This window comes from Scyliorhinus torazame, chromosome 3, assembly GCF_047496885.1.
Source record: "Scyliorhinus torazame isolate Kashiwa2021f chromosome 3, sScyTor2.1, whole genome shotgun sequence".
Taxonomy (NCBI): Eukaryota; Metazoa; Chordata; class Chondrichthyes; order Carcharhiniformes; family Scyliorhinidae; genus Scyliorhinus; species Scyliorhinus torazame.
In genome coordinates, this window is record NC_092709.1 from 357943929 (window position 1) to 357958067 (window position 14139).

Consider the following 14139-nt stretch of genomic DNA (forward strand, 5'->3'; position numbering starts at 1 on the left):
AATTGCCCTTAGTGGTGGGTGGGGTTACTGGGTTATGGGGATAGGGTGGCGGTGTTGACCTTGGGTAGGGTGCTCTTTCCAAGAGCTGGTGCAGACTCAATGGGCCGAATGGCCTCCTTCTGCACTGTAAATTCTATGTTCTAAGGCAGGCTCCACTTTTGCTTTCAGTTTTCGTTCTGAGAAGGAACTGGGCAGAAGCCTTTTAAATATCTCTTCCAGAACGGCTGCAACTTCTCTCTCTGTTATCGCTGATGTCCTTGGGGAGTACAGTGTCGAACAGCTGGGGAGGATTTAAACAATATGGCGGAGGGTGATGGGAACCTATTTAAGAATCAGAGCCGGGGGAATCAAGAACAAGAGAAAAACACACAAGGAGAATAAGAAAAGTGATAGGCAGAGAAATCAAGGGCCTGTATCAGATAACAGCACCGTAAAGAACAGTAGGGACGGGACAAGGAACGTTAAAAGGACTAGCCTTCAGGTATTATACCTGAATGCGCAGAGCATTCAAAATAAAATGGATTAATCAGTTGCACAGATAAATGGAAAGGGATAGAACATAGAACAATACAGCGCAGTACAGGCCCTTCGGCCCACGATGTTGCACCGAAACAACAGCCTTCTACCCTACACTATGCCATTATCATCCATATGCTTATCCAATAAACTTTTAAATGCCCTCAATGTTGGCGAGTTCACTACTGTTGGAGGTAGGGCATTCCACGGCCTCACCACTCTTTGCGTAAAGAACCTACCTCTGACCTCTGTCCTATATCTATTACCCCTCAGTTTAAAGCTACATCCGCTCGTGCCAGCCATATCCATCCGCGGGAGAAGGCTCTCACTGTCCACCCTATCCAACCCCCTGATCATTTTGTATGCCTCTATTAAGTCTCCTCTTAACCTTCTTCTCTCTAACGAAAACAACCTCAAGTCCATCAGCCTTTCCTCATAAGATTTTCCCTCCATACCAGGCAACATCCTGGTAAATCTCCTCTGCACCCGCTCCAAAGCCTCCACGTCCTTCCTATAATGCGGTGACCAGAACTGTACGCAATACTCCAAATGCGGCCGGACCAGAGTTCTGTACAGCTGCAACATGACCTCCCGACTCCGGAACTCAATCCCTCTACCAATAAAGGCCAACACTTCATAGGCCTTCTTCACAACCCTATCAACCTGGGTGGCAACTTTCAGGGATCTATGTACATGGACACCTAGGTCCCTCTGCTCATCCACACTTCCAAGAATTTTACCATTAGCCAAATATTCCGCATTCTTGTTATTCCTTCCAAAGTGAATCACCTCACACTTCTCTACATTAAACTCCATTTGCCACCTCTCAGCCCAGCTCTGCAGCTTATCTATGTCCCTCTGTAACCTGCCACATCCTTCCGCACTGTCGACAACACCACCGACTTTAATGTCGTCTGCAAATTTACTCACCCACCCTTCTGCGCCCTCCTCTAGGTCATTGATAAAAATGACAAACAGCAACGGCCCCAGAACAGATCCTTGTGGTACGCCACTTGTAACTGAACTCTATTCTGAACATTTCCCATCAACCACCACCGTCTGTCTTCTTTCAGCTAGCCAATTTCTGATCCACATCTCTAAATCACCCTCAATCCCCAGCCTCCGTATTTTCTGCAATAGCCTACCGTGGGGAACCTTATCAAACGCTTTGCTGAAATCCATATACACCACATCAACTGCTCTACCCTCGTCTACCTGTTCAGTCACCTTCTCAAAGAACTCGATAAGGTTTGTGAGGCATGACTTACCCTTCACAAAGCCATGCTGACTATCCCTGATCATATTATTCCTATCTAGATGATTATAAATCTTGTCTCTTATAATCCCCTCCAAGACTTTACCCACAACAGACGTGAGGCTCACCGGTCTATAGTTGCCGGGGTTGTCTCTACTCCCCTTTTTGAACAAAGGGACCACATTTGCTATCCTCCAGTCCTCTGGCACTATTCCCGTAGCCAATGATGACATAAAAATCAAAGCCAAAGGCCCACCAATCTCTTCCCTGGCTTCCCGGAGAATCCTAGGATAAATCCCATCAGGCCCCGGGGACTTATCTATTTTCAGCCTGTCCAGAATTGCCAACACTTCTATTCTAATAGCCTGGGTCTCAGCATTCTCCTCCACAACATTATCTTTTTCCTGAGTGAATACTGACGAAAAGTATTCATTTAGTATCTCGCCTATCTCTTCAGACTCCACACACAACTTCCCATCCCTGTCCTTGACTGGTCCTACTCTTTCCCTAGTCATTCGCTTATTCCTGACATACCTATAGAAAGCTTTTGGGTTTTCCTTGATCCTACCTGCCAAATACTTCTCGTGTCCCCTCCTTGCTCGTCTTAGCTCTCTTTAGATCCTTCCTCGCTACCTTGTAACTATCAATCGCCCCAACTGAAACTTCACACCTCATCTTCACATAGGCCTCCTTCTTCCCCTTAACAAGAGATTCCACTTCTTTGGTAAACCACGGTTCCCTCGCTCGACGCCTTCCTCCCTGCCTGACCGGTACGTACTTATCAAGAACACGCAGTAGCTGTTCCTTGAACAAGCTCCACTTATCCAGTGTGCCCAACACTTGCAGCCTACTTCTCCAACCTATCCCCCCCCCCCCAAGTCATGTCTAATGGCATCATAATTGCCCTTCCCCCAGCTATAACTCTTGCCCTGCGGTGTATACTTATCCCTTTCCATCACTAACGTAAACGTCACCGAATTGTGTTCACTGTCCCCAAAATGCTCTCCTACCTCCAAATCCAACACCTGGCCTGGTTCATTACCCAAAACCAAATCCAAAGTCGCCTCTTGTTGGCCTGTCAACATATTGTGTCATGAAACCCTCCTGCACACACTGTACAAAAAACGACCCATCTAATGTACTCGAACTATATCTTTTCCAGTCAATATTTGGAAAGTTAAAGTCTGCCATAATAACTGCCCTGTTACTTTCGCTCTTATCCAGAATCATCTTCGCCATCCTTTCCTCTACATCCCGAGAACTATTAGGAGGCCTATAGAAAACTCCCAACAGGGTGACCTCTCCTTTCCTGTTCCTAACTTCAGCCCATACTACCTCGGAAGATGAGTCCCCATCTAGCATCCTCTCCGCCACCGTAATACTGCTCTTGACTAGCAGTGCCACACCTCCCCCTCTTTTGCCTCCTTCTCTGAGCTTACTAAAACACCTAAACCCCGGAACCTGCAACATCCATTCCTGTCCCTGCTCTATCCATGTCTCCGAAATGGCCACAACATCGAAGTCCCAGGTACCAACCCATGCTGCCAGTTCCCCTACCTTATTTCGTATACTCCTGGCATTGAAGTAGACACACTTCAAACCACCTACCTGAACACTGGCCCCCTCCTGCGAAGTCAAATATGTGCTCCTGACCTCTATACTCTCATTCTCCCGTACCCTAAAACTACAATCCAGGTTCCCATGCCCCTGCTGTATTAGTTTAACCCCCCCCCCCCCAAAGAGCACTAACAAATCTCCCCCCCAGAATATTTGTACCCTTCAGGTTCAGATGTAGACCATCCTGTCTGTAGAGGTCCCACCTTCCCCTGAAAGAGCCCCAGTTATCCAGAAATCTGAATCCCTCCCGCCTGCATCATCCCTGTAGCCACGTGTTTACTTGCTCTCTCTCCCTATTCCTCATCTCATTATCACGTGGCACGGGCAACAACCCAGAGATAACAACTCTGTTTGTTCTCGTTCTGAGCTTCCATCCTAGCTCCCTGAAAGCCTGCCTGACATCCTTGTCCCCTTTCCTACCTATGTCGTTAGTGCCAATGTGGACCACGACTTGGGGCTGCTCCCCCTCCGCCTTAAGGACCCGGAAAACAGGATCCGAGACATCACGTACCCTTGCACCTGGGAGGCAACATACCAAACGTGAGTCTCTCTCGCTCCCACAAAATCTCCTATCTGTGCCCCTGACTATTGAGTCCCCAATTACTAATGCTCTGCTCCTCCCCCCCTTCCCTTCTGAGCAACAGGGACAGACTCCGTGCCAGAGGCCCATACCCCATGGTTTACCCCTGGGAAGTCCCCCCCCCCCCCACAAGTATCCAAAGCGGTATACTTGTTACTCAGGGGAACGACCGCAGGGGATCCCTGCACTGACTGTTTCTTCCCAGTCCCTCTTACAGTTACCCATCTATCTCCAATTTTTGGTGTAACTAATTCCCTGAAGCTGCTATCTATGACCCCCTCTGCCTCCCGAATGATCCGAAGTTCATCCAACTCCAGCTCCAGTTCCCTAACTCGGTCTTGGAGGAGCTGGAGATGGCAGCACTTCCTGCAGGTAAAATCAGCAGGGACACTAACGGCATCCCTCACCTCAAACATCCTGCAGGAGGAACATTGCACTCCCTTCCCTGCCATCTCACTAACTTCCAACCAAGATCTGGCTAATAAATAAATGTTTAAAAAAAAAAGAAAAAATAATAATATAATATAATATGGTACTTACCTCACACCAATGGGTTTTATTATTAGGTTAGAGGAGGAGGGCGGGTGGGAGACACTACACGTGTAGTGTCTCGGGATTCCTCTCCACCAGAATTTATTGGTGGGGGGGGTCGAACTTCCGGTTCCCGCGTTAGAAAAATAAATAAATAAATAACACAGCAAAGAAGAACAGAAACGGGACCAGGTAAGTGTTTCAAACTCAAATACTCACCCACCGCCAGCCCCTGCACGCCGCTCTCGCCGGAACTCCAAGTGCTGCTCCTGCAAGGTAAGTGTTTCAAACTCAAATACTCACCCACCGGCAGCCCCTGCACGCCGCTCCCACCGGCAGCCCCTGCACGCCGCTCCCACCGGCAGCCCCTGCACGCCGCTCCCACCGGCAGCCCCTGCACGCCGCTCCCACCGGCAGCCCCTGCACGCCGCTCCCGCCGAAACTCCAAGTGCTGCTGCAGCAAGGATATGATATCGTTGGGAGTAGGGAGACATGGCTCCAAGATAAACATTGAGGCTACTCAGTTTTTAGCAAGGACAGACGGAAAGAAATGTTGGTGGATTGCATTCTCGATCAAAGAAGGTAAGGGTACAATATTGAGGAAATAAAACAGCACAGATCAGGAGGAATCTCTCTGGGCTGAGATAAGAAACATCAAGGGGCAAACAACATTCGTCGGTGTGGTATACAGAACACCAAACTGCAGTGGTTCTGTTGGGAATAATATTGGACAGGAATTCAGAGATGTATGTGATAAAGGAACATCTGTGATTATGGGTGACGTTAATCTGCAGAAAGATTGGGTGAGTCAAATTAGTCACAGTAACAGCCTCCACGAACAGGCGCTGGAATGTGGCGACTAGGGGCTTTTCCCAGTAACTTCATTGAAGCCGACTTGTGACAATAAGCGATTTTCATTTCATTTTGTTCCATAGGAGTAATTTATGTAGTTTGTACGGGATGGTTACAGGCCACCATGGACTGGGTGTTGTGCAATGAGAAAGGATTAGTTGGCAATCTAGTTGTGAGAGAACCCTCGGTTAGCATTATATTCATTGGAGTTTAGAAGAGTGAGAGAGGATCTCATAGAAAGGTATACAATTCTAGCAGGATTAGACAGGGTAGATTCAGAAAGAATGTTCCCGGTGGTGGGGGAGTCCAGAACTAGGGGCCACAGTTTGAGGATAAGGGGTAAACATTTTAGGACAGAGGTGAGGAGAAATTTCTTCACCCAGAGAGTGGTGAATCTGTGGAATTCACTACCACAGAAGGTAGATTGAGGTGAAAACGTTGTGTAATTTCAAGAAGGAATTAGATATAGCTCTTGGGGCGAAAGGGATCAAGGGATCCCAGGGGAAGTAGGAATCAGTTTATTGAACTTGATGATGATCCATGATCATAATAAATAGCTGTCTCTAATTGTCCATGAACCAAAAGGCTGACTCGGCCTTTCAGGGGGTACTTGAGCCTCAACCACATTGCTGTGTGTTTGGAACCTCATGTAGGCCAGACCAGAGAAGGATGGTTTTTTACAACAATTGATAGTTCCATGGGTACGATTACAGAGACTAGCTTTCAATTCCTGATTTATCAATTGAATTTAAATTTCACCACATGCTCCGGAGGGATTTGGGCCTATGTCCTTAAACATTAGCCTGGGCCTCTTGATGACTAGTCCAGGGATATTACAACTATCCCATCATACCCCTGTGTATGATCATCCTGGTGATGAGGCAGTGTGAAGCATTTATGTCCTTCTATGCAACGTATTTTCATCAAAATTCCCTTCTCTGGTTTAGCACAGGGCTAAATAGCTGGCTTTTAAAGCAGACCAAGGCAGGCCAGCAGCACTGTTCAATTCCCGTACCAGCCTCCCCGAACAGGCGCCCACAGTAACTTCATTTTTGAAGCCCACTTGTGACAATAAGCGATTTTCATTTCATAATTTCATTTTTTCCATTTCCTCCCTTTTAGGATCCTCGGCCAAACAGGAACTATCGTGCTATGACTATAGCCCATTCGATTGCTCACACTCTGGGAATAGGGCATGATGATCGAAAGCTGGCTTGTACCTGTTCAGCCGGGAACCAGAGATGCATCATGAATGCAGCTTTAACGTGAGGAGTTTGATCTTTTTCCCACTGCAATCTGTAACAAGAATTCAAAACAGAAAATGAAGTATTTACAAAATGTCCTGAAAAAGTGTTTCATAGAATTTACAGTACAGAAGGAGGCCATTCGGCCCATCGAGTCTGCACCGGCTCTTGGAAAGAGCACCCTACCCAAGGTCAACTCCTCCACCCTATCCCCATAACCCAGTAACCCCACCCAACACTAAGGGCAATTTTGGACTCTAAGGGCAATTTATCATGGCCAATCCACCTAACCTGCACATCTTTGGACTGTGGGAGGAAACCGGAGCACCCGGAGGAATCCCACACACACACGGGGAGAACGTGCAGACTCCGCACAGACAGTGACCCAAGCCGGAATCGAACCTGGGACCCTGGTGCTGTGAAGCAATTGTGCTATCCACAATGCTACTGTGCTGCCCTGTTTAGTGGATGATCCTCAAGCGGAACTCAATATGACTGGCACCAGTGTCCTTGTGGGGTGGTTTAAATATTAAATTGGGAGCGGAGCCCTGACCCACCGCATCCCTCTCACCTACCTCACCACACCACCCTTATGCCCCATTACCACTTATGCCTATTCACCCATTCTGTATACATCTGAACCCTGTCACAACCTCCATCCATTCAGTCCCCATATTACGCCTTACACCCTGCCCCTCCCATGCCCACTCACCTGCTATTCATTATACACAGAACCCTTGAGCCCTATAATCACATTTTAAGTTGACATCATTATTAAATGATATCTTTGATATGCTCATGCAACATTGAAGATAAATAAACCCAGTCCTCTTCACAGATGCGTCAACAACCCCTGCAGAGATGAATACATTAGGATGGATTGAAACTCAGCTATGCATGCGTAATGTGATTGCATTAAATGGCACAGCCAGCAGTGCGGGTTCAATTCCCGTACCAGCTTCCCCGAACAGGCGCCGGAATGTGGCGACTAGGGGCTTTACACAGTAACTTCATACTTGTGACAATTAAAGGTTATTATTATGTCATGACACCCAGGGCTAGGGCGCGATTAATTTCAGCCCCTTCTTGACCGGAGTCACAAACATAAGTGAATTAACCAATAATTCTTTTGAGGTTTTCACGATCTTTGGCCCGAGACTGCGTCAATGACTCACAGGTAAGTAAAACACACTAACTGTTACTTTAGAGCAAGAAAGGAGTTAAAACATGCAATAGTTAAACGTGAATAACGGCCTGATAATCTATGGGCCGTATTATCCCTTTCTGAGTCTAAATGCTGACATCAACGAAAAATATGTAGACTTTCACGTCAGAAGGGCTAGGACCGGAGCCTCGTGGAACACCTTTGAAACCCACGGAAAACAATGCGGAATCGCTGGGTCTGTGTTGGACACTTGCAGCCGCGCTTAAACAATACACCTCCTACACACAGCTGATGGGTAGGCTGGGGCCAGAGGGGAGCGCCCTGGTGGGGGGGGGGGGGGGGGGGGCACCCATACATCCCAGGGCACCAGGTTTAAAGCGGGCTGTCAGCGGCATGGCTGCCTTGCCGGCCGCGATAATGGTGTTGCGCATCCGTCCACCCCAACCCCACAGCCCACCTCCTGGCCACCCCCCACTACTCCCCCCAGCCCTGGCAGAAGCCCCCCATATAATGATATGCGAACGCTGGGCGCGATTCTCCGACCCCCCGCTGGGTCGGAGAATCGCCGGGGGCTGGCATGAATCCCGCCCCGCCGTGTCCCGAATTCTCTACCACCAGAGAATCGGCGGGGGCAGGAATCGCGCCGTGCCAGTCGGCGGGCTACCCCCCGGCGATTCTCCGGCTCGCGATGGGCCAAAGTCCAGCCGCTGCCAACCCTCGCCAGCCGGCGTGGATTGAACCACCTACCTTACCGGCGGGAGCAAACGGGGCGGGCGGGTTCCGGGGTCCTGGGGGGGGGGGGGGGGGGGGGGGGGGGTTCGGCGATCTGGCCCCAGAGGGTGCCCTCACGGTTACCTGGCCTGGGATCGGAGACCACCGATCGGCGGGCGGTCCTGTGACGTGGGGGCACTCTCTTTCTTCCGCCTTCACCATGGTCTCCACTATGGTGGAGGCGGAAGAGACCCCCTCCACTGCGCATGCACAGGGATGCCGTGAGCGGCTGCTGACGCTCCCGCGCATGCGTCGCCCGGCGAAGTCCTTTCGGCGCCGGCTGGTGTGGCGCCAAAGGCCTTTCCCGCAGCCGGCGGGGCGGAAATCATTCTGGTGCGGGCCTAGCCCCTCAAGGTGAGGGCTTGGCCTCTAAAGGTGCGGAGAATTCCGCACCATTGGGGCGGCGCGATGCCGGTTTGGTTACCGCCACTCCATTACGCCGGATTCCCCCGCCCCGCCGTGTAGGGGAGAATCCCGGCTGCTGTTCCAATGATGCGTGCCATGCATTAGTATTGACGTTGATTTCAGGGGGGGGCGGAGAATCTTGATTCGGGGCGGGGGCGGGATTCTCCGCAATCGGCGCGATGTCCGCTGACCGGCGCCAAAAACGGCTGCGAATCAGTCTGGCATCGCGCCTCCCCAAAGATGCAGAATTCTCCGCATCTTGAGGGGCTGAGCCCTCATCTTGAGGTGCGAGGCCCGCGCCGGACTGATTTCCGCCCCGCCAGCTGGCGCGGAAATGACTTTGCCGTGCGACGCATGCACGGGAGCGTAAGCGGCCGCTCATGGCATCCCCGCGCATGCGCAGTGGAGGGGGTGTCTTCTGCCTCCGCCATAGTGAAGACCATGGTGAATAGAATAGAATAGAATTTACAGTGCAGAAGGAGGCCATTTGGCCCATCGAGTCTGCACCGGCTCTTGGAAAGAGCACCCTACCCAAGGTCAACACCTCCACCCTATCCCCTTAACCCAGTAGCCCCACCCAACACTAAGGGCAATTTTGGACACAAAGGGCAATTTATCATGGCTAATCCACCTAACCTGCACATCTTTGGACTGTGGGAGGAAACCGGAGCACCCGGAGGAAACCCACGCACACACGGGGAGGATGTGCAGACTCCACACAGGCAGTGACCCAAGACGGAATCGAACCTGGGACCCTGGAGCTGTGAAGCAATTGTGCTATCCACTATGCTACCGTGCTGCCCTAAAGGCGGAAGGAAAAGTGTGCCCCCACGGCACAGGCCCGCCCGTGGATCAGTGGGCCCCGATCGCGGTCCAGGCCACCGTGGGGGCATGCCCCGGGGCCCAGATCGCCCATGCCCCCCCCCCCAGGAACCCAGAGCCCGCCCGCGCCGCCTTGTCCCGCCGTTCGAAAGGTGGTTCAATCCACGCCGGCTGGCGTGGCTTGACAGCGGCGGGACTCGGCCATCGTGGACTGGAGAATCACCGGGGGTGGGCCCGCCAACCGGCGCGATTCCGGCAACCGGCCACGGCCCGAATCCCACCCCCGTTGAATCTCTGGTGGCGGAAAATCCGGGACACGGCAGGGGCGGGATTCACGCCAGCCCCCGGCGATTCTCCGACCTGATGGGGGGTCGGAGAATCGCGCCCTCGGTGTCAAACCGGCACCTTCCACAATTTAATATAAGAGCAGGGAGGTTCTGATGGAGCTGTATAAGACGCTGGTTAGATCACAGCTGGAGTACTGGGTGCAATTCTGGTTGCCACACAATAGGAAGGATGTGATTGCACTGGAGAGAGATTCACCAGGATGTTGCCTCAGCTATGGGGCAAGAATCAAACCACCTCTCTTACCGGCGGGACAAGGCGGCGCGGGTTACTGGGCAGGGCGCGGGGTGATCTGGCCCCCGGGGGGTGCCCCAATGGTGGCCTGGCCCGCGATCGGGGCCCACCGATCCGCGGGCGGGCCTGTGCCGTGGGGGCACCCTTTTCCTTCCGCCTTCGCCACGGCCTCCACCATGGCGGAGGCGGAAGAGACTCCCTCCACTGCGCATACGCGGGAATTCCGTCAGCGGCCGCTAACGCTCCGCGCATGCGCCGCCCGGAGATGTCATTTCCGCAAGTTGTAATGCAGAACAAGGCCAGCAGCGCGGGGTTCAATTCCACGTACCGGCCTCCCTGAACAGGCGCCGGAATGTGGCGACTAGGGGCTTTTCACAGTAACTTCATTGAAGCCTACTTGTGACAATAAACGATTTTCATTTCATAACATGATAATTTGTGCCACGGTGGCATGGGGTTAGCACTGTTGCTTCACAGCTCCAGGGTCCCGTCTGTGCGGAGTCTACACTTTCTCCCTGTATCTGCGTGGGTTTCCTCCGGGTGCTCCGGTTTCCTCCCACAAGTCCATAAGCCCATAAGACATGGAGCAGAATTAGGCCACTCGGCCCATCGAGTCTGCTCCGCCATTCAATCATGGCTGATATTTTTCTCATCCCCATTCTCCTGCCTTCTCCCCATAACCCCTGATCCCCTTATTGATCAAAAACCTATCTATCTCTGTCTGAAAGGCACTCAGTGATTTGGCCTCCACAGCCTTCTGCGGCAAAGAGAGCCACAGATTCACCACCCTCTGGCTGAAGAAATTCCTCCTCATCTCTGTTTTAAAGGATCGTTCCCCTTTAGTCTGAGATAGTGTTCTCTGGTTTTAGTTTTTCCTACAAGTGGAAACATCCTCTCCACGTCCACTCTATCCAGGCCTCGCTGTGTCCTGGAAGTTTCAATAAGATCCCCCCTGATCCTAAACTCCAACGAGTACAGACCCAGGAGTCCTCAACCGTTCCTCATACGACAAGCTCTTCATTCCAGGGATCATTTTTGTGAACCTCCTCTGGGCCCATTCCAAGGCCAGCACATCCTTCCTTAGATACGGGGCCCAAAAACTGCTCACAATACTCCAAATGGGGTCTGACCAGAGCATTATACAGCCTCAGGAGTACATCCCTGGTCTTGTATTCTAGCCCTCTCGACATGAATGCTAACATTGCATTTGCCTTCCTAACTGCTGACTGAACCTGCACATTACCTTAAGAGAATCGTGAACAAGGACCCCCAAGTCCCTTTGTGTTTCTGATCTCCTAAGCATCTTCCCATCTAGAAAATAGTCTATGCCTAAATTCCTCCTTCCAAAGTGCATAACCTCACACTTTTGCACATTGGATTCCATTTGTCACTTCATTGCCCACTCTCCCTAGCTTGTCCAAATCCTTCTGCAGCCCGCCTGCTTCCACAATACTCCCTGCCCCATTACAGATCTGTGTACAATCTGCAAATTTAGCAACAGTGTCTTCAGTCCTTCCTCCAGACCATTAAAGTATGTTGTGAAAAGTTGTGGTCCCAGCACCGACCCCTGAGGCACACCACTAGTTACCGGCTGCCATCCTGAAAAGACCCCTTTATCCCCACTCTCTGCCTTCTGCCAGTCAGCCAATCCTCTATCCCATGCCAGGACCTTACCCTTAACACCATGGACTCCTAACTTATGCGACACCTTGTCAAAGGCCTTCTAGAAATCGAAATAAATAATTTCCACTGGTTCTCCTTTGTCTAACTTCCTTGTTACCTCCTCAAAGAACTCTAACAGATTTGTCAGACATGACCTCCCCTTGACGAAGCCGTGCTGACTCTGTCCTATTTTACCATGCACTTCCAAGTACTCCACAATCTCATCTTTAATAATGGACTCTAAAATCTTGCCAATGACCGAAGTCAGGGCTAACCGGCCTATAATCGCCCATCTTCTGCCTCCCTCCCGTCTTAAACAGCGGTGTTACATTAGACACTTTCCAGTCCTCTGGGACCCTTCCTGCCTCATGTGACTCCTGAAAAATCACCACCAATGCCTGCACAATCTCCTCAGAACCCTGGGTTGTAGTCCATCCAGCCCAGGTGGTTTATCCAGCTTCAGACCTTTCAGTTTCCCCAGAACCTTCTCCCTTATTAATGGTCAATGCGCTCACCTCTGCCCCATGGTTCTCCTGGAGATCTGGCATCCCACTGGTGTCTTCCACTGTGAAGATTGATGCAAAGTAACTATTCAGTTCCTCTGCCATTTCTTTGTTTCCTATTATTACTTCTCCAGCCACATTTTCTAGTGCTCGAATGTCTATTTTTGCCCCTCTCTTACATAGAACATAGAACAATACAGTGCAGTACAGGCCCTTCGGCCCACGATGTTGCACCGAAACAAAAGCCATCTAACCTACACTATGCCATTATCATCCATATGTTTATCCAATAAACTTTTTAAATGCCCTCAATGTTGGCGAGTTCACTACTGTAGCAGGTAGGGCATTCCACGGCCTCACTACTCTTTGCGTAAAGAACCTACCTCTGACCTCTGTCCTATATCTATTACCCCTCAGTTTAAAGTTATGTCCCCTCGTGGCCAGCCATATCCCATCCGCGGGAGAAGGCTCTCACTGTCCACCCTATCCAACCCCCTGATCATTTTGTATGCCTCTATTAAGTCTCCTCTTAGCCTTCTTCTCTCCAACGAAACAACCTCAAGTCCGTCAGCCTTTCCTCATAAGATTTTCCCTCCATACCAGGCAACATCCTGGTAAATCTCCTCTGCACCCGCTCCAAAGCCTCCACGTCCTTCCTATAATGCGGTGACCAGAACTGTACGCAATACTCCAAATGCGCCGGACCAGAGTTCTGTACAGCTGCAACATGACCTCTCGACTCCGGAACTCAATCCCTCTACCAATAAAGGCCAACACTCCATAGGCCTTCTTCACAACCCTATCAACCTGGGTGGCAACTTTCAGGGATCTATGTACATGGACACCTAGATCCCTCTGCTCAGCCACACTTTCAAGAACTTTACCATTAGCCAAATATTCCGCATTCCTGTTATTCCTTCCAAAGTGAATCACCTCACACTTCTCTACATTAAACTCCATTTGCCACCTCTCAGCCCAGCTCTGCAGCTTATCTATATCCCTCTGTAACCTGCTACATCCTTCCACACTATCGACAACACCACCGACTTTAGTATCATCCTGCAAATTTACTCACACCACCCTTCTGTGCCTTCCTCTAGGTCATGATAAAAATGACAAACCAGCAACGGCCCCCAGAACAGATCCTTGTGGTACTCCACTTGTGACTGTACTCCATTCTGAACATTTCCCATCAACCACCACCCTCTGTCTTCTTTCAGCTAGCCAATTTCTGATCCACATCTCTAAATCACCCTCAATCCCCAGCCTCCGTATTTTTTGCAATAGCCTACCGTGGGGAACCTTATCAAACGCTTTGCTGAAATCCATATACACCACATCAACTGCTCTACCCTCGTCTACCTGTTCAGTCACCTTCTCAAAGAACTCAATAAGGTTTGTGAGGCATGACCTACCCTTCACAAAGCCATGCTGACTATCCCTGATCATATCATTCCTATCTAGATGATTATAAATCTTGTCCCTTATAATCCCCTCCAAGACTTTACCCACTACAGACGTGAGGCTCACCGGTCTATAGTTGCCGGGGTTGTCTCTGCTCCCCTTTTTGAACAAAGGGACCACATTTGCTGTCCTCCAGTCCTCTGGCACTATTCCTGTAGCCAATGATGACATAA

At 50.6% G+C, this 14139-nt stretch overlaps 1 protein-coding gene across 1 annotated transcript in view; it reads left to right on the forward strand.

Moving 5' to 3' along the window:
- Window positions 1–14139, forward strand: part of LOC140409438 (disintegrin and metalloproteinase domain-containing protein 9-like) — a 956416-nt gene that overhangs the window by 268123 nt on the left and 674154 nt on the right. Inside the window, exon 10 of the mRNA XM_072497871.1 lies at window positions 6474–6616. Within this exon, the coding sequence (XP_072353972.1) occupies window positions 6474–6616 (143 nt within the window). The remainder of the gene's footprint in view (window positions 1–6473; window positions 6617–14139) is intronic.